General features: G+C 41.7%; 1 protein-coding gene across 4 annotated transcripts; it reads right to left on the bottom strand.

The window, feature by feature from the left end:
- Positions 1-1,133: 1,133 nt before the first annotated feature.
- On the bottom strand, positions 1,134-23,818 carry setd1a (SET domain containing 1A, histone lysine methyltransferase). Of its 4 annotated transcripts, none has more exons than XM_006803024.2 (21): positions 23,761-23,818; positions 22,588-22,732; positions 22,417-22,515; positions 22,055-22,325; positions 21,617-21,747; positions 21,257-21,507; positions 18,523-20,200; positions 17,212-18,204; positions 16,749-16,916; positions 15,876-15,960; positions 15,640-15,782; positions 14,061-14,097; positions 13,783-13,975; positions 13,654-13,694; positions 12,271-13,559; positions 10,504-10,858; positions 10,132-10,313; positions 5,917-6,027; positions 4,810-4,929; positions 4,412-4,549; positions 1,134-4,295 (listed from the first exon to the last, which is right to left on the bottom strand). In XM_006803024.2, the coding sequence occupies exons 2-21, from the start codon at positions 22,723-22,725 to the stop codon at positions 4,122-4,124; spliced, it is 6,597 nt and encodes a 2,198-aa protein (XP_006803087.2). In that variant the 5' UTR covers positions 22,726-22,732; positions 23,761-23,818; the 3' UTR covers positions 1,134-4,121. The 4 variants fall into 4 exon arrangements, with proteins under 4 accessions (XP_006803087.2, XP_006803086.2, XP_006803089.2 ...); XM_006803023.3 differs by lacking the exon at positions 23,761-23,818 and adding an exon at positions 23,420-23,750; XM_006803026.3 differs by lacking the exon at positions 23,761-23,818 and adding an exon at positions 23,451-23,750.
- Positions 23,819-24,836: the final 1,018 nt, after the last annotated feature.

Below are 24,836 nucleotides of genomic sequence, written 5' to 3'. Positions count from 1 at the left end.
GCTTTTGAAGTGGTTAGCACTGTTACAGCCCTCTTCTTCAACCTGGGTGTTCGAACCCACTGTGTACTAATAAATCCAGTAGTCTGTAGGCATGCCTGTTTGGTTAACTGATGATTTTAAGGTGACCAATGATATTTAATGTTTAAGAACATAAAAATGATCTGTTGTGATAGACTAAGGAACACCGCATACCAATCCTTGTGCCTGAGGTGAGCTAGGATTGATCCTAACCATGAACCATAAAATGTATTAACAGTTTTAAGACCACACTTTATCCACCATACTTAAACAGAGGACGTCATTAGAAAAAAGGGAAGAAAACTGGTCACATTTCTATAGTGTCATTTCAAAAGGAAGCAGATAAGAATGACTTGATGGTTAAAGGTTAAGAACTTTTTTTTTACTGCTTCCAGATGAGTTACAGGGCTAGGAGTATTCAGCCATGCTAGCAGCTGTAATGCTTTTAATTTTTAACTTACAAATATTTGACGGGCTCTAGCCAACTTGTTTTGAGAATAACAAACCTGAACCTGGTGCCTTTATTGCCCTCACTAACTTTTACCCAGCAGCCAATGGCTTCAGAAGTAATGAGGGGAGCTACAGGGGCCTCATCTTGCTTCCTTTACTTTCCTTCTGTCATGAATATATTGTTATAGTAAAGTGGATCAGGAGACCTGTGAATGTAAAAGTAATCCCTTACACAAAATGGTCCATGTTTTTCTGCTGATGTTTTTAATATGTTTGCCTCTTGAACACACTCACCTGCTTTTCACTGTGAGGAACAGTGGATCAGAAGAAAGTTGGCCTTATAGGGAGAGCACTAAAAAGATGGGAGATGGAAATGCATATAAGGGCACATGTTAGCCAGCTGTAGCCTCGTCAACTCAGGTCACCATCTGTTCTCATCAGATTTCACTGCTTCCTCTTACAGTCTATGACAGTTGCAGATGCATTGTTTCCGGCACACAACTTCCTGCTCAACCAACATGCCTTTAAAGTGGCATAAGAGATCAACTAGAAGTCACTTAGACTCTCACGCTTGTTTCCAATCTGAACATCCATATCCAGCAGGACACTGACTTGGTAAAGAAAAACACAAGATTTTCATTTATTTAAAAAATATTTTAATGCACCATTAATAAAGGGTCCAACGCATTAATACAAGAGAAATATTGCAAATAATATTAAAATAATCATCAAATTAAAAGGAAAAACAATAAAAAATAAATGAATGGAAGGTATGTACATGTTTCCTCCTCATTGAGTAAGGAAACGGAACAACATATTTACAGCTTGGAATCAGTGTGTTTCTACAAGAAACAAACACCTCTACAATATTTACATGTACTTCTTTGTTTTTTTGTTTTTGCTTTTGTTTTTTCCTTTCATCTTTTTCTCCTTTATTAAAGAGGGTTGGTTTGTACTGAAAGGCTTTCATTGCAACAAGAAATATCTTACACATTTTCCTGTTTGGGAAAGAACAAATAAACAGGAGTTTAGTTAAAAGTTCAACATCAAAGTTAAACTTTGGACGGCCATAGCCATGAAAAATAAAAAAATACAACACAAAAGGTCACTGAAATCCCCGTCTGCAACGTATCAGAAACTGCCTAGGATTGTTAACCTCGCAGGGACACGGACACTTTCACCTATCTACAATGCAAACAGACTGTAAGCAGGATTTTTTTTTTTTTTTGAGTTACGATCTTTCAGAAGGGATGACTGAAGTAAAATATAATGCATTCTCATGAATTCTGCAAAGATCTGCAACACAAGGGGAAAACAAGAACTTTACGTCTTTGAACAGAAACAACCAAATCAAATAAATGTGCCTTACAAAAAGATCTGCCAAGTTTACCTCGAAGGAGTTCTTCTTATTATTATAACTTTATTTGACTCGGGGTTCTGCTAGAAATGCAAACTTGTAGCAAATGGCTGCAAAGCCAGCAGCATTACTCACAAACTCACTTGTGTAATTCAGAACCTAACAAAGCAACTAGGGAGAAGGATTTGCAGAAAACGCTTTTGTCAATTGTTTAAACAGGAATTTGTGCGCGTGTTGAAACGAAACAGGATGATATATTGTAAGCAGCAACAAAACCTTTTCTTGACTTACGTCACTGACATGCTTTTAACCAACAAACGCAACGGCTGTGAAACCAGCGTCATTGCTAATAGGATTGCGTGTCCTTTGTGAATCTTTAGAATTCACCCACAAACAGGGACATGTGACCTTGTCGACAACAGAACATACTTTTGCGACTTCTCTGTTAACACAGCAGATAGCGTGCCAAATCATCGCTGACAAACAAGCGATGCGAGTTATGAATGTATACACTCCCCCTCCATTGTGTTGGTGATAGAAACAGTCATTGACAATTTCTGATCCCACTCCCACTGGACATGTGCTCAACTGCATTTCACAAGCACAGCCCTAATTATTGTAGATGAATAAAGAACCCACAAAGAGCGCACAAATAATTTGTTAAAAGCACCTATATGTCAGTATCCATAAGTTTGGAGAAGAAAAAAAACATAAACAGGGGAATATAAAAGTTTAGCAGTGGCATTTAAAAAAAACAAAACAAACAAACAAAAAAAACACGCACACTGTAAGCTGAAACCTAAATTACACATTTTCACAGTGGGTTAAAACGGCTTTACTCTCATACAGACTGTTGCAAAACAGGAGAGTAACACACAGTGGAGAGAGGAGAAAGGATTTATAGGGCTGGTGGATGACAAAACCACTGAGGACAGTGGATGGGTACACTGAAGCTCATTTCACTGTAATATACTTACAGCTAATGCAAATAAGTAACAATACCATTAATAACAGCAATAGTAATATAATATAATACTATGAAATGAAATTTTTTAAAAAAAAGCTCCAAAACAACCCTCACGCTTGGAAATCTTGCATAACTGAAGACCAAATTGATTGAAGTGATTTATCTTAAAAGTTACGCCCTTAGTGAGCGAGTCTAAAAACCCTGAATTTTTCTGGTATTCGTGTGCGTCTCTGTGCGGATTTGTACGGGTGCGTGGTTACAGAAGGAATTCGACACTAGAGGAGTGACTCCTGGACGACGCCGACAAAAGAAAGCCCCTTTCAGACATGAACTCCTTATCATTAACGTGACGGCATCCAAATGCATCTGCTTCACATCTGGATAAACACCCTGGCTTCTGTAACTGTCACAAAGAAAATCTTAGAGAGTAGGAGCCTGGCACAACTCTGCATGCTGCCAAGTTTACAGATAGTTTCCCACAATATTATTTTTGCATGTCTTGTGCATGTTTGTGAATTATTAAGTGCCCTAATCAGCAGTTTTTTTTCCTACTTACTGCTTTTATTAAAGATCAAAGCGTCCCTCACCGATTTGTTTCAGCTACACCCAATAAAGAAAAAACAATATTTCAGAGGCTGGTTATGAGACGCACAATACAACTTTCACAGCAGCATGCAAACACGTGAACAAGTGCTGCTCTTAGAGATAATGGCAAAGGAAATGAACACCGAAATTGTAGTTTCACTTCACTAAAGTCGATACTAACAATAGTTATTTACAAAAATATAATCCTTTTGAAAGTAAGTCATGAGGAACATAAAAATGACCCATGTCTGACTGATGCCGTCACTTTAAAAGAGTAATGAAGCCATGTCTGAGAGAGTGCCAATAAACGTTTGTCCTTTTCTATTTTTTTCTCCACATTGTCTCCTTTCAAACGGATGTTGGCATGGAATCAGACAAATCCTTCGTGCCCTGACTGACGCAACAACTTCCTTGGAGCACCCGGTTTTGTCCAGTAATACTGCCACTAACGAGCTGATGCTAAAGGCCTTGTCATGCATCGAGAGCCAGATGACGCCAATCCATCACCCACTAGCTTGTGGAACTGCCTAGAGAATGAAAACTGCGTGTGAAAAGTGCCAAGTGTGTGCGTGTCTACGTCCTAGGTACTGTGAGGCTGGCTATGAGGCCATGAGGAGGGGCAGCATAGGGTACTGGGGTGATTCAAGTTACACATTTAGGAGAGCGAACTCATGGGGAAAGGGAGGTGTTTACGGGTATGGCTAGCCATTGGCCATTGGTAAGTGCGGTAGAGAAGTGCGTCGACTAGTTGAGCGTCCCGCGACAGTTCTCCGTTCCGCACAGACAAGGGATCTTGTTCTCCTCCAGTGGGAACTTGTAATCGTACGTGATCTCTTCGTTGACGGCAATGGGTTGCTTTGAGTAGATCACAATCTTTTTCTGGGACTCTATGGTGATGACCTTGGCGTAGCAGTTTGGCTGCAAGGGGGGAAAAAAGCATAGACAGACTGATGGGTGACAGCTGCAGAACTTAACATCAGTCCATATCTAAAGCATGTAAGAGGCAGATTATTGTTGAGTGTTTTCAGACTTACAGTGCAGCAGTGGTTGATGAATCGTGCCAGGTTCCCACACTTGGTGGCATCTATAATCGTATCGTGGTCCACTCTGAACAAGTAGCTGCTCCCGATGCCCTGCTGTGCGTAACGCTTCTCTCGATTGTCAGCCACCATCTGCGCACAAAGAACATTTTCTGACTGACCACACCCTCAAAGTGTCCGAAAAACTGCAATTCACATACCGTCATATCAATATTACAATGCAAGAGTAAGGGTCCAACACAGCAGGACTATTAGAGATTTATTATTTGTATAAGTATTTTACAGATTTGTTTAGTGGCAACAGTGGATAATGAAAACATTTAGATGTCAAGATGGCTGGAAAGTTTCAAAAACCATCACTGGTTAAACACAAAACTCCTTATAAGTCATACCTGTCTTATGTTTTGACCCACATACTCAATGACCATCTCATCAGCAGCAATGGGCTCCATGGCAAACAGGCCCCATTCGTGGATTCGGCTGCGTCCGAAACGAAGCCTCTTCTTTCGGAACTGCATCAGGACAGAGCGGATGTAATTTAAGAGGAGCCTTACTAGCAATAGATATTTTTATAAACTAACCTGTCCTGAATTAACAAACAGTTTTAAGTACTTACAGGCTATATCTTTGTTTTATAATCGGATCTTCAACAATTCAAAAAGGTAAACTAATTCAAGTTGATAATTTGGTGTGAAAACCAGAAAAAAAAATAAAAAAATTGTTGACTAGAATAAGAACATGCAAAAAAGGCCCACACCCAAACGTTTGACCACTGACCTACTGTAGTGAGCAGATTTTCTGCATGTTTAGCACAGAGGCAGATCTGTGACTCCGACCCCGGATTTGTGTAACAATGAAAGCCAGAGATACAGCCTCTTTCAAAACCAAACACACACGCACACAAAAAACGAGAGCAGAGCCACCTTCCAAAAAACTCCTATTCAGACATCACATTAACAAATAAACAAATTCCTCTTGAAACCAAAAGATAAAACCACCATTGTGAAGGTAAAACTTCTGCATTCAGCCCTGAGTTTCATCTTGTGAGGCTTGGGAAAAACCTTTTGCTTAATAAACCACAGAGTTTATGTCAAAATTGGTCTTGTTTGTAGTCTAAGTCTGGACTTAAAGAAGTCCAGATGCTTTTCTTTCCAAGCTACGATGACCTGGATGACTGAGAACCTTCACAGACGTCTTGTTTGTGTTTAGACTGTAAAACATGTTGGTATATATCCTACTAAATTCAGCTATGCGCTTCTAAAAGCATGGAATCAGTTTCAGGCTCTGGAAATTTATTCCTTAGATGACCTTTTGATTACACCCGTGAACTGTAAACCCTCTAATTTATTGTGTCAGGTGGCATAACTTACAGTGTTTTTGTTTTTAAGCAAAGATATACATTTTTTTTAAGTGAAATCTGTTGACAAGTCGCAGGTTGCAGTTTAACTTTTCGTTTAGCTTGTAAATAAGTGACCACATGAATATTGTGCTGCTTGTACCTTAAGCTGGTTGAGTTTAAGCAGGTCAGAGTCCATGACAGCAGTGGTGCCGATGACAGTGAGGAGGCGTCGCTGCTCTGAACGTCTCTCTGATAGCACTCGGTTAGCACCCTGCCAGGAAACAAACAGAAGAGCTTCAGAGAGTGCAACGGTTACACTAAGCCTTCATCAGATGGCCTTGATGGGACACAGCATAAACCTGAAAAACACACTTGACCTCAATTTCCAATACCCCTGCTCTTGTAGCAGAGGTTCATTTGCGAAAGAGATATGACTGGAAAAGTTATTACGCAAGAATAGAAGCAAGTCTGCCCTCGAATACTTCAGTCCCAACCACTGCCTTCCCTCTATTACGGTTCAATAATTAAATTCTTCAGATGTTAACTTGCGTTCCTTATACATATCAAAAATTACTCTCATAACTACTGTGAAAAAAACTTGAGTGTTAAAGGGAGCCTAGCAGTGTAACTGTAGCACAAATTTCCAAAAACAAGGAAAAGGAATCTATGGAAAAAATGAATCAGCTGAAACTTCCTTAGAAACAAAATGAACTGACATGTTGTCATGCTACGCCTCAAACATCATTTTAGATTTTGTCAGACTATGCAACTTCTGTGTTTTTACAACCAATTAATGCTTTGCTTTCAGTACTAAAAAGATCAATATTACAATCAAGATAATAATCCATGAGATTACATTTCATGTTTCACCTATAAAGCTAAGTGAAACAACTGTTTCAATGTATCATCATGAAGTTAAATCATGTGTGTCTGTGTTGCTCTGTGTGCGGGGGGAGAGATCCCCCTGAGTATCAGTAACTCTTTAAGCCTGCCACAAATCTTTGGTTTGAAAACATAAACAGGGATTATATTATTATTATTATTATTATTATTATTATTATCTCTTTGTTCCTGATATAAGCACATAAAAACCTCGAAGCAGCAGAGACAAAAGACGCAGACTGATGTGGTGCCCCAGCTACATCTCATTCTTTGCAGAGTCTGAATTAGTCTGTAACTCTAGAAACAGCAAGACTGCATAAAACATGCCACAGTAAAATATAATAATTTGTGTGTATGATTATAAGGAACTACACTTGTGTCCATGGAAGCAGTAAGGGAAAGCACAACGGCTAAATGGGAAATACATTACGGAGGAATAAACCTTGCACAGCAACACGATAACGTGGATTTTCCACTCTAACTCACACAAACACTAAATGAGCTGATTTTTCAAATGTTCCTACGTTCCATGACAATCTGGCATTGTGTGGAGGATAACTGGCTGCACGTGGGACCAATGATGGTGCATCATATGAGTGTCTGATGAGCATCAAGATCATCACCCCCAAGTGACCCAAACCTTATTTGCGGATATTATAAAAGAGGAACGTTGCATGATGAAATCATAGAATCATCACAGTAATAGCCAAATTTAGGCCTATGATAAATGTGTGGGGATCTGTGACCTCTTACTCCTTTTTTTCTGCTTTTGACTCTAGGCAGACTTATCAGAAAGCTTTCCCTGCACTTACACCAAAGTAATACTCACAAAGAGCTGAAAGACCCACGTAACTGTTAAAAATACTGTGATGCATTCAGGACACATACTATGTTACTGCCCAGCATTATGCACCGGGCAACCATAGCTCTGTAGGTTGAAGCTGACCACATGAACATATATGCAGTATGACTATATGCATGTAGTGCAACTGTAATTACTCCTGGCACACAGGAAATGGTTCTCACACATTATTTTTAATCAGCCATTACAAATAAATAAAAAAGCATCCAAGCTGAACTCCATTTAAAGGTTAGCGCAATACAATCAGCAATTCCAACTTATTTTCCCCAAATTCATTCAAACATTTTTATTTCCTCTGTCCACACGCCTCCTTCAGTGGCTTCATGCCTCAGGTCTTTGAAATTAATTAGCTGTAAATAAAAAACTGCCTTTTTTTTTAATATTAATATTTGCATGTCTCTGTTTGCTTTAGGCTGGGAGATGTCTATACTTGAGCAAAATACAATACAAAGTGATAAGTGCACAACCGGTCTAGCCTTACTATTTTTGTTTTTTTCTAAGTAAATTCTAATGAAGACATAGTGGTTAGTGTGTTTGTGTAAATAAACGCTGCGCTCATGTTTCCTGTTTGTATTTCCAGCTAAGAGGCACCCAATTTAGCAGTATTTCATGGAAGTTACAGACTGAACCCAGTCTTTTTAATGAAAAACACATAAAACATGTATTCAAATCCTCCAATTTTTGAATATGTGAGATTTTCTCCTTTATTTTTAATAAAGGAGAATTGGTTTAATTCCTGATTGGGAATACATGTGCTGTGCAAATTTCTAGAGCTGTTCAACCATGCTTGAGGAAAGTTGGAGTTGGAGTTGCTCTGATTATTCTTTCCGAAACACTCAGTGTGTGAATGGGTGGATGACTGGATATGTGAAGCGCTTTGGGGTCCTTAGGGACTAGTAAAAGCGCTATATAAATATAGGCCATTTACTTTAAAGGTGTGACACTCACTATAATGAAACTTTTCAGGGAACTTCATAAGAATTTATGTGATCATTAGGATCCTTTGACGTAAATTGGATTCATCATCTTTTGTTCAGGAAGGAGTAATTCACATGTGACAAATCCGGATCTACATCAGGAAAAAAAGAATTATGGATTTCCTGTGTCACAAACAGGAATGATCACTGTGCTTTACGTGAAATAACGCCTGGACTGAAACATCCTGCCACTGACCCAGAGGAAGAATTCACTCTTCAACATTCTCGAAATGCAATAACATTTGTACTGCTTTTGAATACTGACGATAAGATACGTGATATGAACATTAAACTCAAAAGCAGTGGACACAACTTGAAGTTGGAATTTCAAGTATGTTACAATTATGGCTGCCAACAAAACGGGAAAACAAAGGGAAAACTACACGTTTACATTCAAGGTTGGCGCACTTGTTTCGTCTGTTGTTAAATTCATCACACCCTTTCACCACTCTAAACCCACTTCTAACAGCAAAGATGATGAGAAAAAAAAGAAAAAAAGGTCAGTCAGAGAGAAATATTTTTGTTTCAAGTAGTCTTGCAAGGAAAAACAAAAGCCTGATGTTTTCAGACATCACATTATTCCTGTGAACGACCACATTCTGACTCATACAAGCCTGATAATCAGGAAGTCCGACTAGAAACGACACGCATCTCGCACGTTTCTCCATGACTCTTATTTTCACACAGTTTTTCAGTTTGTATTGTCCTTTTTTTTAAGCATGATTAGAAATCAATAATTTACTGATTATTATCAGCCCTTATAGCACTGTTGTTGTTTTGTTGAATTTAATGTTCTTTTTACTGACAAAGAATACATGCCATGCTTTAAACATATGAGCAGTGATGTATGCGACTGAAATTAAATATGATTTGTTTCCCCTGCATGAGTCTGTCTCAACCACCAGACAGCACAAATTTAATGCCTAAAACCTCTGTATTGTAAATGTCCACATACTCATCATCTTACTTCTCTGTCATTTGAAAACCCTCACCTTTTTCATCTCAAATCCTAAAATTACCACTTCGACTAAGCCAAATATGAATCACCTCCATTCCAAATGCCTGAGAGGCACTATCTAGCCAAATGTTGACTTTATAATAATACCCTGAAACAGCTACAAACCCCTAATAATTGATTACTGAGGCAGTGGAGACCAGCAAAATATTTTTCCTGGAAAAAAAAAAGGTTCAACTGGATATCACATTAAAATTCCATTTAAACTCGGCTTCAACTTTCCACACAATCGAAAGCACGTCCACACCAACATCTCCACTGCCAATCAGATTTACTGACTTTAGGTTGTTGCATGCACAGATTCACCTCACGGGCATTTTATCCTGTTCTTTCAACAACAAATGAAGGATCAGGCACAACAGAATTTTCAATCTCACAAACATTAGATTAGGAGAGTGAACGTTATCTGTGATCGAGTGAACATGAACATTGAACTGTCCAAGTGCGTCGGCCTGTTACCCGATGCCGACTCATTTTTAAGGAAAAGCCTAAACAAGTTTTGCAAGATATCTCAAGTATTTCAGCAAAGCTTCTCGACTGCTTTAACAGACAAAATCAAACTGATGTGAGAACAACAGATTCAATAAATGGAAAAGAAATAAAAGAAGATGCATCCAAAAAGATTTGGAATCTGCCTACCGAGGTGTCGACATTCTCCACCTCCCGTATGACCTGCTCGGGTAGGTCAAGGTCCAGGTAGACATCCTTCTCCTTGCGGCTGATGGCGTAGTACCCCTCGCTCCTGGCACAACCGGTCACATGCTCACGAAGCTGCCCATCTATGTTCTTCTTTTTGCGGCGAGGATTTGGCAAATTGGTTAGTGCAGCCCAAAGGTCAAGGCTGACAACAGGGAACCAAATATAAAAGCATTCCTGAATTTAAAAACGTCACGTTATGCAGACAATTTAGTAAATTCATAACAGACTTTTTGGATATTGTGTCACTTCCATGTAAATCAAACCTAGTGCCCATACAGGTTTGAGGTGAAAGATAATCACTGAAAAGGATATTAGTATGGTTGACCCAATGAGTGTCATTGAGCCAGTCAGAGCTATGGTCATCCTGCAGCAGCTTCTCATAAGTCTTCTTCAAAAACAACAAGTCTTCACCATCCAGACCAGAGTTCCAGATGTCATACAAGATGGTCATCTGCTCAAATTCACTGCGGTTGTCAAACTTCACAGCTGGTGGCTCAGGCGCTGGGACAGGTTTCGACCAGTTCTGGGATGTTGTTACTCCTGCTTCTTGCAAAAAGAGCCGCTCACTCTTCCTCACTTCTTCAACCAACTCTTCCTCCGTGTCTGAGCTGGACAGCTCCCCAGATTCAAGCTCCTCCACATCCACATCTTCGTCCAAATCTGAGTCCTGCAGGAAAGAAAAAACTGTCTTTTAGTTTCTAGTCTATGCGGTGTTTACACTAATACAGACTGACACCAGTCAGCCAGTTAAAGTCATCTAATCCATAACAATATTCATAACTATATCCAGCGACTGAATGTCATTGACATTTTTCATGAACAAATGTTCTTAGAAAAAAGGCACAGGTGCTGTGCCAAGACGCGGTAAAGATCAAAGATTACAATGCAGGGACTCCAGCAACACTTAACGGGAAGAGGATCAAATTTATTGACTGACCAACGCGTTTCGCAATTATGTCTTAAAACGAGATGTCTAGAAAGCTTCTCTTTCTTTTGTTGATAAAATAAATTAAATTAATTATCTAGTCCAGTGTTTACTTGGGCATGACTTAACCAATTTACCAATACCAACCTGTTATATGTCAGCTGGTTTACCTATGAAGATGTGATTGGTTAATTTGAATTTTTTTCTGTTTCCTGCCTTTTATTGAAGCACATTTCTACTTTGTGTTACTATGACCCTGATGAAGGCCACAAGCCGAAACGCGTTGGTCAGTCAATAAAGTTGTTCCTCTTCCCTTTAAGTGTTGCTGGAGTCCCTGCATTGTGATTTTTTTCATTCTCTCCACGCACCTTTGAAGCAGGTGAAGTTGTGCCAGAAATTTTTGCAAAGATCAAAGATGAACCTGAGGTAACCTATTGTTTGGAGCACCATCTGGTATTTCAAATAACTATAAGAGAGGAGATGCCTCAGAATCCATCTGACTAAGTTCAGGGGGTGAAAATAGCAAAAACAAGTCAGAAACTCATCCAAATTGGTACTTTTTCATATATAGTGCACAAGTTGAGACAGTTTGATTCAGACGAAGTCTCTGGACTGTTACCTGCTGTATTTGCAAAGAGCGCCATCGGACATTAGACATGCCACTGGCAGGTTTATGGTTAATGAAAACTCATCTGCGCAAGTAAAAGAAGTTTTTTATGATGCAAAGCACCTGGCTGATGTTAGCTTTAAGCAATGCTAAGGAAATGTCAGTAATTCTAGTGTGATTGCATCAATAAGACTGAGAGCAGAGCGCTTCTACAGGGTACACCCTGTTGTTACCCCATCTGTTTTCAGCCAGAACACACCCAAGAATAAAAAAAACAAAACTGTATCACACAGTCCTGTAAATGCAAAAAAACCCCACATGCACAAAAACTACATTTATGTCTACACTGGAAATATATTCCTGGTCTGGAGAGTCCAAAGGTTTACCAGCGGAAATTCTTTCGAGACGTGTAAAACTCTTCAACTGTACCAATTTCAAAATTCCAACTTTGGGCTTACTGGTAATGAGTCAGTGCTATTGTTGCCTGTGGCATGTTTACGGTTATCACAATCTCAAACATTTACAGGAACAAACGTGACAAATATACCTCTAATTTCCGCTTCCTCTGTTTCTTGCCTGGCTGCTCCTTCTGTTTTTTTGTGTGATGAACCTCAAGGTTTTCTTTATCTTTCCTCTTCCTCTTTTTGCTCTTTTCCTCTTCAGTTTCAAAACCCTTGCCAATTAGGTTCTTCTTCTTTGGTGATGGAGACACCGGCGTAACATGGCCCGTATCCTCAGAGTCACACATCTCTCCCACTGCAGAAAAGAATTCTCCTGCATCTCCCCGTGATGTAAGTGGATCTCCAATGACTTCCTCTGGTGCTTCAAGCACCCCAGAAATAGAGTTGAGGTCGGCTGGGAGCAAAACAGAAGAATCTTGTCTGGAGGAAGTCCTTTTGGCACCAGTTGGTACTGGGACAACAGGGGGTTTGCAGTAGTTGTGCTCCATAAGGACGATTACAGCCCCTGGACTCATAAGGAGGGCCAGTGACTCTGGGGCGAAGTAATTTCCTTCCATCTTGTGCTCCTCTGCTTCATCAGATGTTTCTGTCTCCTCCGAGTCTCCAGGATCAGGGTCCATTTTCAAAGCCACATCAGCTAACACAGAAAGGTCAGTTGTTGAAGCAGAGGCCAGCTGCAGGAGGCTGGAGGCCCCAACCTGTTCTCTTAGTCTTAACCTCTGCTCACTTTCTTCCTCATCCTCATCTTCCTCTCTGAGAGAGTGACAGGAAGAAGTAGACAGGCTAGATGTCCGTGGTCTGCCTCTGGACCTTTTGTTGACAGATGGTGGTGCTGGGGCCTCCTCAAAGGCCATCCTACACATAGAGGCATGGTCCAAAGGCAGGTTCTGCACAGTGCGGCACACCATAACAGGAGGAGCAGAAGATTTGGGAGACTCTTTGCCTGCACCGCGTTTGCTAGGGGATTTGACTGGGGTAGTCTGGGGAGAAATGAGGGGTCCTCTCTTGGATTCCTCTGTATCTTGGGTTCGTCCAGATGGGGGCACAATGAGAGCATTCCCTTCGCCTGGTTTAGAGGCAAAGGGAAGCAGCTGGATGCCCTGACTGGGACGAGAATTGGGTGAGGTTGCAGTGATGGGTGAGTCTGGAAGCCTGCCTGAGAGGAGGGGAGATTCACCCGAAACGTGCGACGGAGATGGTGGTGCAGCTGGCAATTGCATTTTGCTTTCGTTCTCGTCTGTAGAGAAGGAGACTGTCTTTTTGCGCTTCTTGAGAGGGGGCACAAGAACGATAGGGGATGTAGGGCGTGGGTATGGTGGTGAGGGGGGATGTTTGGTAGGCGCCGTTGTGTCTGCCTTGCCATCTTTTGTATCACCTGAGAAAAAATACAAGTTTTCAAAGATTGAACTCGAACTGAAGCTATTATGTTACTGGTGCTTTTTGGTGATTTATAACAACTTCTGACTAACCTGTTTTGACATCTGCCTTTGGAACAGCTGCATTATTTTCCCTGAGAAAAACAAAACAAGCATTTGAATGTTGAAAAGTACAACATTCGTTGTTATATAATTCTGATTACAGCAGTACAAGCGATGTACCTCTCATTGTCTTTCTCAGTTGTGCTATCCATAGTTGACTCATCCATGCTGTCTGGTCCTTCACTCTCTGCCCGCTCTCCTTCCTCTTCATCTTCATCCTCTTCTGAGGATGAAGATGAAGATCCTGAAGATGAAGAGCCTTCAGAAGAGGATGAGAGGCTCTCGTCGTCACTGTCTGCACTGAGGACATCATCTAAAAAAATAAAAAAGTCAATGTAAACAGTCATGATAGCTGAAAATAAGAACATAAAGTTATGAGATTCCTGTTTGTGATTTACCATCAGACTCTTTTCCACTTTCATCTTCCTCATCCTCCTAAACATGGGGGGGGGGGGGGGGGGGGGGGGGGGGGGGGGGGGGGAGAAAAAAAAAGTTGTCATCACAACAATATAATCACAGTGACATCCTGCCATCTACAGGTGAGGACAGAATTTGTAACCCTGCTATGAAAATTTCTTTTTTATTGCATTCAATTCACTACAGAACTATTTCCTAAGTGGTGTTAAAGAGAGCATGGAATTTTTAAACACAGCTTTTCCAAACATATTGGTTTTTTTTGGATGCTTACATTATTTTACTTTGCACACAGGTTTCATAAAAACTACCAGGGTTATTACCCCCCTTGATATTAATAACCAATTGCGTATCCTTTTCCTGGATAACAGCCTGCAGTTGTTTGTTATAGTTTTCATCAAATCTCTCTCACACACACACACACACACACACACACACACACACACACACACACACACACACACACACACACACATCTCCTGAGCAATCGCAGTCCATTCTTCTTTGGCAAATCTCTCAAGCCCCTCCAGAGATTTAATGGGTCTTCTGGCACAGACCTCAGTGGGCTCAATGTTAACTTGGCTTTCTGTACCAGGAACAACCCATGCTTTGGTGTTGTTGAGTTGGAGAACAAAGCTTATGTTCTCTAACATAAGCATTGTCTCCATGGCCAAAGAACTCTTCTTTGGTCAGATGAGACAAAAGTAAACATTTCTTTGGTTCCAACTTTGCTTAGTCATTCACTAGTGTCTTGACAGCTGTTAATGGGCTCTTTAGACACCTCAAACCCTTGCTTGTTTTAGTACTGCATGCAAATTGGAAAATACCCTTCAGTTTGAACCTTCACAAAGTCAAAGCACATCATTGCACAGCAGTGGTTTGTGCTATGGCTCAATAAATAGGTCACATTTTCTGGCGACTTATAAAGGTGACACTGGTAATTTTTGTTTTCTCAAAAAATTGTTATTGTGTGTAAAAACAAATCAAGAAACAACTAACTTATGGTTTCTAAAAAATGTTTAAATAAATAGTATCCTTAAAAGTGCTATGTTAAAAATCCCTTGTACGTTTTAAAATACTGGTGATCACCAGTGCTACCCCTCAGCCTCCTAATAGATGCACATATAGCATAAATTTGTATATCCTAGGCGACTTCCTTCTTGAGTTATTGTATTCACAGGATTTTCAGAAGGTCAAGGTCACCGGGAGTCAAACTCATGTGAGACTTTTAGTTGATGCACCAGTGGTATGAATTTTAAAATCCTATGCTGCCTCGTTGACGTCGCAAACTTGGGATGCCCGCCTGCCTGCCCAATGGGGTGACAGCAACATCCCATCAGCCTTTTACAGCTGAGAGGTAGAAACTACTTTGGAAAGTTTTGAAAACAACTTTAATTTTCATACGAGGCTAATAATTTTGTTCTTATCTGTAGCTAACTAAAATAAATGACAACATGAATTATAAACTCATGTTATCACATTCATATTTTTTAATAATCTAAAGTCATTTTTTAAAAATTGTGTTTTAATCTTGAATCACAATTTTAAAACAAACAGACAAACCTTTTCAGTAGAAGAACCATCAGATGTTTCTTCTCCCTCGCTGTCAAGCTCCCAGGGTTTCCGATTTCTTGGCTTCTTTTTCCTCCTCTTGTTGTCCCTTTCAGCTCCATGCCTGTCTGCCTCTGGTATTCTCTCGTCAGCAGCTGAAAACAGGATAATTTAAGACTTACATGGAGCAGATCAAGTAATCCAACCCATATTTTTTTTTTTAAAGTCTGAATTACAGCTGAGCAAACCTTCATCATCTTCGTCCGGTGGTGTTGAGGGTCGTGGCCGTTTCATGTCGCCCTCTTCAAACTCTTGAGGTTCTTTCCGTTTCACCTGCATAGTTCAAAGTATTTTTTAAGAATAAAAACAAAAAAACACAAATTGACTTTACAAAGTCTGACTATTTTTCAGAACTAGAGGAAGTACCACAAACTGACAACACCAAACACTTGTGCACTTTTTGAATATTGTGGTACCACATAAAAATTCAAAATATTAGAATGACAATATCAGCTATTTTAAACTACGCTCTTGACACCATTTATTGACTTAAGCTTGACATATACTGTGCTAAACATTTATACAGTATGGTTTACCTGTGACAGCCTTAAATATAGCTTGAAGAGTATCTAATAAGAAACCTAACTACACAATGCACCAACAAAATCATTATTATTGGTCCATTTGGTACTAACACGCACTGTAAATACTGCACTATTGACTGAGAAACAATAAGCAGGAAAACAGCATGATGATAATGCAGTGAAACTTATGCTGTTTTATTATGTTCATGTCACATTCAGTCCATGTATGAACGAAATTACTGTCTTTTCTAACTCCTGACACTGGACAGGTCTCCCTTATAAAAACAGAGTTCAGTACAACTACATAAATTCTGTATTTATTAGGTCCAACATGGAGAACAGTTTCAGTTACCATTTAATGACATCAACAAAGTGCCTCAACAAGGTGGCATACAAGCACCACTGCCACCTAGTGTTTTGGTGGTGTAATGGCAAATGAGACACTCCAACAAACAAACATAAAATAGGAAGGCAGTATAGATTCCATACAGTAACATGGAGATGAAACCAAAATCTGCAGCAATAAAGTACCGTTACCTTGAAAGAAGGCAGTCGTAGTGCTCCACGGAGAGAAAATCCCTCCATGCCACCACTCTTTGCCCAATCCACAAGAGACATGAGAGGCTCCCGTGGACGGTTGACCTTTTCCTCTTTTTTCTCTTCATCCCGTAACGCAGAAACCCCCCTAACCATCGTCTGGAATGGCTACAAAAAGTAGACATTTACAGAAGATATTACTTTTTTCTGGCCTTGTAACAAACAGTCTTTCTTTTATATAGTTAACTGACTAATAAAAGCATCATTAAACTGAGATGAAATAGTAACAGGAATGACATCTTTCATTAAAAAAAACAAACAAAAAAACATGCTAATTATAAAAAAATCAATTACAGTTAAATGGAGTAAGTAACAGGGTGGGCCTATTTATTTTACATACACAAAAATTAACTGCAACCTTAGAAAGATGACCTTCATTATTGTTGAGGCTGGGCTTCCTTACCTTGGCCTTGGTCTCTTTCCGCTCCCACCACTCGTCAAAGGTGGCAAAGGCTACATTCTCCACCATCTTGCGGTTCAGGTCCCTTTGCATGATGTTCTTCATTTCTTGGATAAGAGTGGCCAAGACCATCTGCACTGTGGCTTCATGAGGATTCTCTGCCAGCATGGACATCTCCTCCCCTGGAGCCCTGTACTCATCTCCATCCCCAGGCAGCATCGTGCCATAGCCAGGTGGGGGCATATAAGATGGATAGTGTGGCGGTAAGACATGTGGAGGCCAGCCAGTGTGTGGAGGCGGGATACCATGGTGTGGATGGGGTGGTATTTGAGTGCTGTGGGGATCAGGGTAGGGATAGGTCATGTGGGGTGGCATGTATCGGTGGTCTTGGTCATAATGAGTGCCTGCCCCATTGCCCTCTTGGTCCATGTAGGGGTGGTGTGTGTGATGTTGTGGAATAGAGTGGAGATGGTAGGAATTGTAGTCTGCAGTAGCTGCCTCACCCGGGCCTGTGGTGCCATTGGATGATGACATGCGCAGCTGGTGTAGGCGACTTAACATGTGGGTCTGCATTTGGAAAGACATAGGGGTTCCACCACTGTACTGGTTCATCAGCTCCATGGAGCTGGCATAGTCATACATGTGGTGAGGCATGGGGGGAGGATACTCAGGGTGCAGCTCCATGTGAGGAAGGGGAGGAATCCCTGGTGGAGGTGGGGGTTGTAGGGAGTAACCAGGGGGTGGTGGAGGGGGCAGATGAGGGGGGTAGGATGGTATGGGAGGGTGCATGGAGGTGCCAAAGTGCTGTGCAGAGTCAGAGATGGGTGGGGGTGAAGATGAGGGGTCTGTTGTTTGTGAAGTCATGGCAGCCTGAGATGAAGAAGGTGAGGATCCTGAGGTGACTGATGGCTGGTGGGTGGTCACGGTTGTTATGGTCGTAGTCTCCTCCTCCTCATCTGAGATCTCCATGTCTTCTCCTGAGGAATGAGGAGAGGCCTGAAAGAAAACAGAATTTACTGTCTTAAGTTGAGTAACCACCCACATATTGAAGCAAATTCTCAAAATAACACTTACTGAATTATTTTTCTGTCCCACTTTTCTAACATAGAAACGGGCACATTAAAAGCAAGAAGCCAAAACATGAACATTATGTTTGACAGCACTCAGGATGTTAATCACTGTGTTGGTACTGAGGATGTTTTTATTCATTTCCACCAAATATTTATTTCTCTGCCCACAGACAGGTATTTCTGGGTGACAATCAAAACAACTGATTCTATTTATAAAAATAAATGGAATCAGGACAGATCATACCTGACTCTGTCCATTAAAAGGTGGTGTGTGCGCTCCTGTCCGGCTCTGTGCATCAGCAGATCCAGCCTGTGAAGACTCTTCCTGCAATGCTCCAGGACCAGCTGGGCCGACTTGGGCCTGAGTTTCCTCTGGGGGTGGGATGTGGGGAGAATAAGTAGAAACGGGTGGTGTAGATGCTGTAAGTACTGTGGGGCTCTTCCTGCCTTCTCCCCCTTTCCCCCTTTTTCTTCCTCTGTGGCCATCTCTGTCTCTTTCCCCTTTCCTCCTGTGGTCTTTCTCGCCATTGTCCCCCACCTGTTCCCGCTCCCCTTTCGCATCACTTGACCCACGTCTTGTTCCATCTCCACTTCCGCCCCCATGCTTCTCCTCTTTCCTATCCTCCTCATCTTCTTCGTCAGAGGCAAGAAAAGAGAATTTAGCTTTTTGTTCCTTCAAAAGCATCTCAATACGAGAGTCCAGACTGCTGCTGTGGTAGACAAACGGTAAACTCTCATTGGTGGAATCTGGCTCTGGGGAGGACGAGTCCCTTTGAGGGGGTGGAGGGGAGCTAGAAGAAGATGAAAGATGGTGGGGAAGCGAAGTAGAAGAAGGAGAATTAGAAGAGGAAGCAATGGTGGGGTGGGGCGGAGAAGAAGGCGGGGGTGTCTTGGGTGGGGCAGGTGGGGTGCTGGGACGACGTTTGGGTTTTGTCCATTGTTCTTCACCGGCAGGACTATCCTGGTTGAAGTCCAGTGTTCCAAGTGTTTCTGCTACAGCTGCTGCAATAACAGAAGCTGGTGGGAGAGGAGGTGGGGGAGGTGGAGGGAGAGCACTGTGGTGACCATGGTAGTCTTTTTCAGCACCTAATGAAGGCAGAGAACCCCTCTCTGTGACACTTGTGCTCCCTAGGCGAGTGGAAACGTCCAATCCCTGAGGAGGGGCTGGGGCAGGCTCTTTGGAGGAGTATGTAGAGTAAGACGATGGGGGAGGAGACATGCTGTTAGATGAAGAGCGGTACGAGTTGGAATTGTACCTGGGATCCGAACTGTTAGAGTAGTCACTGTCCCTGTCTCTATCTCGATCTCTGTCTCTGTCCCTGTCCCGGTCATGGCTGCTTCTTCTGCGGCTGCTGCTGCCATGGTGGTTGTGAGAATGGTGGTGGTTGCGGTGTCTCTGGTGGCCGTGGTCACCTGACCGAGAGCCCAGGCTGTCTCGCCTGTACCCCCTGTCATCCCTGCGATCTGAATGGTGGTGGGAATGATGGGAATGGTACTTTGAGGAAGAGTTTGTGTCTTGCTGGTGATGATAAGATGACCTCCTGGAACCAATCCCTGCTGGCCCATACCGTCCCCCTGAGTCTCTTTCACGCTCCCTCTCCCTTTCTGACATTAGGGGCTGATCATATTGGTTGGCAAGAGGTGGTGGGGGCATTGAGGAGTGGTGTGCCATGTGTGGCCCAGGTCCTCCAACATTAGGGTAAGGGGGGTAGCATGGTGGCTCATTGGGACGGTATGATGTGGTTGGGGGGTACATAGGACGACCCCGGTGATACACTGAAGGTTCCTGTGCTTCATCAGAGTAGCGTGACACTTTGTATCCTCCAACCGTCGAGGAGACTGCAGAAGACGAAGATGAGGAAGGTAACATGTCCTGGGGAGGGTAGCCGCTGCCCATTGTGCCAGTATTGTAACCAGGATGCCTAAAATGCAGAAAGGAAGAATTTATATATGAACCACTAAGTCAGACAATGATGCTTTTTGACTTTATGTGAAAAGGAAAATGTGGTTTGTGTTGTAACGTCATTTAAATGTTTTTGTTTTAAAAGGGATGACATGAGAAGGATTTTGAGGTTGACATACAATACATACATACAGTGAAATCTAATTGTGGCGAATACTATTGGAAACTCAATGTCGCACAACTGAAACAAACAACCTGAGAGTATTTCCCTCCTCTGTGCAAGCCAAGCTAACAAAGGACACAATAAACACAACAAAATGATGAAAGATGATAAGACCAGACCAGGTCTTTTGTACCAAAAATTTCCCTTCATATCATATGCACCGACAAGTTCAGGAAAGAAGTACATGGTAAAATATGGTGGAGGCTCGGTTATGGTTTGGGACCGTATTTATAATTATTAATGCAGAAAAGTAGCATCAGATTTTGATCCACCACTCAGTACCATCTAGAAAGTGTCTGGCAATAGCTTCATTTTTCAGCATGACAATGATCCCAAGCATACTGCCAATCCAGTAAAAGCATAGAAACACAATAAAAGCAATAACAAAAAATGGACACCATCAGTCATGGACTGGTCTTTCCAATGCCTAAACCTCAAAATTACTGAGGAAACAGAGAAGGAACAAATGACAGCCAACATCCAAATAAGAGCTTAGATATGACCTTCAAAAAGTCTGGAGAACTATTTCTGAAGTAAATTACAAGAAAGCTTGCCTCAGAAGGTTCAGGCTATGTGGAAAAATAAAAGGTTGTCAAAACAAATATTTCAAGACTATCGAACTTGTTAGAATTGTACAAATCTTGTTTTTTTGCCTCATATACTGTATTTTCATGTATGACTGCATGTTTCAATAAATCGCTGCATCCATTTCTCATTTTCCTAGCAAAATATATCAAAACAAGGGGTGCCTCAGTCTTTTCCACAGAACTTTGAACCAAACCACAACAGTAAGACCACTTAAGGTAAATTTTATTCAAGATGCTTTGTTCCAGTTAATTATCAGAAACTAACCTTCCACCAGCATAGCCCGAGTCTTGTGAAAAAGGGGTCCCAGATCTTGAGCTGTAAGGTGTTCCTCCCCCACCCTGAGATGACGCAGAGGAGCCTGGGGTGTAAGGACCTGCCATGGAGGAGGGGGGCGTGTCTAGACGCTGATCATAGCCAGCCTCTACAGAAGGTGTGACATTTCCCGATGTGAGGGCCTGGACCCCTGCTGCCAAAACTGCAAGCTCACTGGAAAGCCTTCGCCTCATTTCTGATGGCTATGGAAACAGAGTAAAAATATATCAAATTAAATGCATCTTCATTCAGATTACCACTCAAGCATGACATCACTAAATAAGTGAAGAGATGTTTGTGCAGTCACAATACCGTGTCAGGCTGTGGCTGTGTTGTAGCCTGAGGCTGAAGCCTGTCTGTCAAAGCCTTGCCTCCTAGAGGCACTGTCTGAGGAGTGTAGGACCCATTTACTATCAGGTCATAATATTTCTGCCTCTGTTGACCTGTATAAAAATAAAAGTCACAGCTATTTAAATGCAAGCTCTCAAACCGAATCAACAGACACAAACAATTTATATCTAACATGGTTTGTATGAAAAACTTTAGATTTAACTGCAGCTTTTTTCTGTGTCATTTGACTGTGTTTTGTTAGCAAGTCTTCTTCCTTTGAGGAACTGCTCAAAAGATTACATGAAAAAGTGACTCTCTTTGTCTTTTGATTTAAAATTGCAAACTGCATATAAAGAAACTGCCCAAAGCATCACTGTAACAATGTGCATCAGATGGCAAAGAGGAGACATTTTAACTTACCTTTTATATCCAACTGAGCATGAATGATGTTCCCCATGACAGAGGTGTTGTGCAGGTGCTTGACTGTGTCCTTGGCTCCTCTGGTGCTGGTGAACAATACTCGGGCCAGGCCTAGGTGCTTTCTAGTCTTGGGGTGAAACAGAATCTCCATCTCCTCCACCTCACCAAACTTGGCACACATTTCTGCCAAGAAGGGTTCCTTGATGTTGTCATTGAGTCGAGCAAAGGTCACCTCCTTGAGAGGTATGGGACCCACGTAGAACTCATCAAGCTGCAGTAACAAATTAAAGGATCAGTGAAAAGATAATCAAACAGACAGCTCCCGAGACGTGTCAAATGAACACTAATCCAAGTATTCTCACCTTAAACTTTGGCACTGGCAGAGACAGCTCTGTATATCTGGACCACAGTCTCCGGGGTCTTGGATCTCGCAGTTCTCCCACAGGTGGAAATCCAGAGTCCTGGGGACAAAAAATAAACAGTCGAAATGATTGAAGATAAAAATAAATAAATAAAAGTGAACATTAACTCACTGGCACACTGAAATGCACTCCATCATATCTGTAGATCTTCTGGGTGACACGCCTAATGGCTGGGTCCTGGACGAGTTTGTAGCTTTTCCACTGCAAACTGACAGCTTTTTGTGAATCTGCCCCACCGTCTGGATCCATCCTACAACTGTCACACAAAGAAAGACCACCATTACACACACAGTGCAGAAGCTACTGATAGAAGAAAAAAAATGACCGGGCATCAGCACAGGGAAGTAAGCTTTAAAAAAATCCCTGCGGAATTAAGCCAAACAGATGCAAAGTGCTGCAGTAATTACAGACTATGAGCACTCTGTATGGCAACCTGTCAGGCTAGCGAGCTGCGTCACATCAGCTGCTAACGATCAACTTTTCGGACATCTATATTTCAGTTGTAGTTCTTCTTGCATGGGTAAAATAAGTAAATTAAACAGACTAGCAAATGGGACGGTCTTAGCCGCGGATATGATGCCGTGTGCTGTCAAAACAATGATCACCGTTACGTCACTGACCATATACTTCAGCTAGCCACCTGCTGTTAGCAACGGCTAACCTAGAATATGCAAACTGCTGCTTTCCGGCATCATGACAGATTTCACGTTCCACGCATTGAATCGGGTTTCCGAAACACTCAGTATAACGCCCACCTATCCGTTTCTCTCACCTCAGATCAGAGCGATGTGATTGTAAATTAGTTATGCCTTCTCGCTTTAGCTAGGGCAAGTCAACGGTACGGTAAGCTAATGCTAGTTAGCAAGAACATCACGTTAGGAGTTAAAAACTATGCTCTTCATGTCCCTCAACCCACAGCGATAAAATTTTACCAGTTACGTGCCTCACTACGAGGATCTGTAGACTCGTTTCACCTTCAGTTTGATTAAATTCAGACCCCTCTCCTCTTCGACACCTACTGCCCGCTCATCCGAAAGTAGCAACCCGCCGCTACAGTGTAGGCAGCTCCAGCCAGGCCCGGGAGACGAACAAGAAAAACACTGAGTTCCTAACAGAAACGGCTCACCTCCGGCCCGGCTTTAACGCAAAACCGATGAGCTAAAACGATACCGCTACCATTCCGACAGTTAGTCAAAACAGCAACACGCCTGTTCGAGCAACGGAGCCATTGTTTTCGCTTCGAAATCCTGACATTGTTGAGAGAGCGGCCATCGCGTAACTAACCTGAAAGCCTCGCCTGTTCTCCATCAGTGTGTTCAAAATGCAACCTGCGATTACTCACCGGCACTTTCGTCAAAGCTGAAACTAAATACAGGGAACTTTCACATTAACACATAACACTGTACACACAACAGCATTAAAAATTGTTAATGTAAATAAAGTCACTTGTTTTATTCAGCGTGAAATTTACGCATTTTTAAAAATTGGTTTGAATCTGCTCCTACATTCGCAAGTATAAAAAATGGCCAAAGGTCCCTCTAGCGGCTGATAAGCAAACCTACCTCAAAATTACTGTCAAATGTAATTTATTGTATATTAAAATCTTTCAAGGGTTAGGGATCATATTATACTTGTAGTGAGCACTTTAAAGGCATTTATTTCAACATATTAAGTGTATTTATGCCGCTACACCTTGAAGAATTTAATTACTTGCCACATACACAATTACACATCTATAATGTGTAGTGAAATGCTCAAGTGCCAGACTGGCTGTACAAAAGAAAGAGAAATAGAGAAGTATTTCAATCAGCCCCCCCCCCCCCCATTGTGTTAGATAGCTGGTTAACAGCTATCAGTTGAGTAGCTGAGTATCAGATAGGCAGTGTGTGAGTTGCAGTCTCATTTAGCAGTCTCGCGGCTTGAAGGTAAAAGTTCTGCCTCATTCTCTTGTCTGAAGTAACTACACTCCTGAGGGCCACCATCAACGTTGTGATGCTCCGACTAAGGATGTTTTCTATAGTGTAAGAGTAGAAGTCCCTGAGCATCCCAGCCAGGAGTTTGAAGTCCTTTTTCGTTATCTAAAGTAGGAGAAGCAATGATGGGATTTCCCTATCATAAAATCATCTCTGATAGAACAGCAGCCAGTGGGCACAACTTTGAATATTGAGGCTGCAACTTGCTGCAAATAAGCTATAAACCATGAAATTCAAATAATTCGGACTGACCTTAGGCACAGAAGATCTAAACAATCTCCAAAGCTTCAAGGTGGGCACTCAAGATTTTTGTCCCCAGTTCAATAATCAATCAGATGTAAAATATGCTTATAAGCTCCTTCTGGAGTACCTGCCTTGTAATGTTGA

This window comes from Neolamprologus brichardi, chromosome 4, assembly GCF_056152115.1.
Source record: "Neolamprologus brichardi isolate AB-2024 chromosome 4, ASM5615211v1, whole genome shotgun sequence".
In the NCBI taxonomy this organism is placed as follows: Eukaryota; Metazoa; Chordata; class Actinopteri; order Cichliformes; family Cichlidae; genus Neolamprologus; species Neolamprologus brichardi.
Note: the sequence above shows the minus strand (reverse complement) of the source record. Positions and strands in the feature narration are given on the sequence as shown.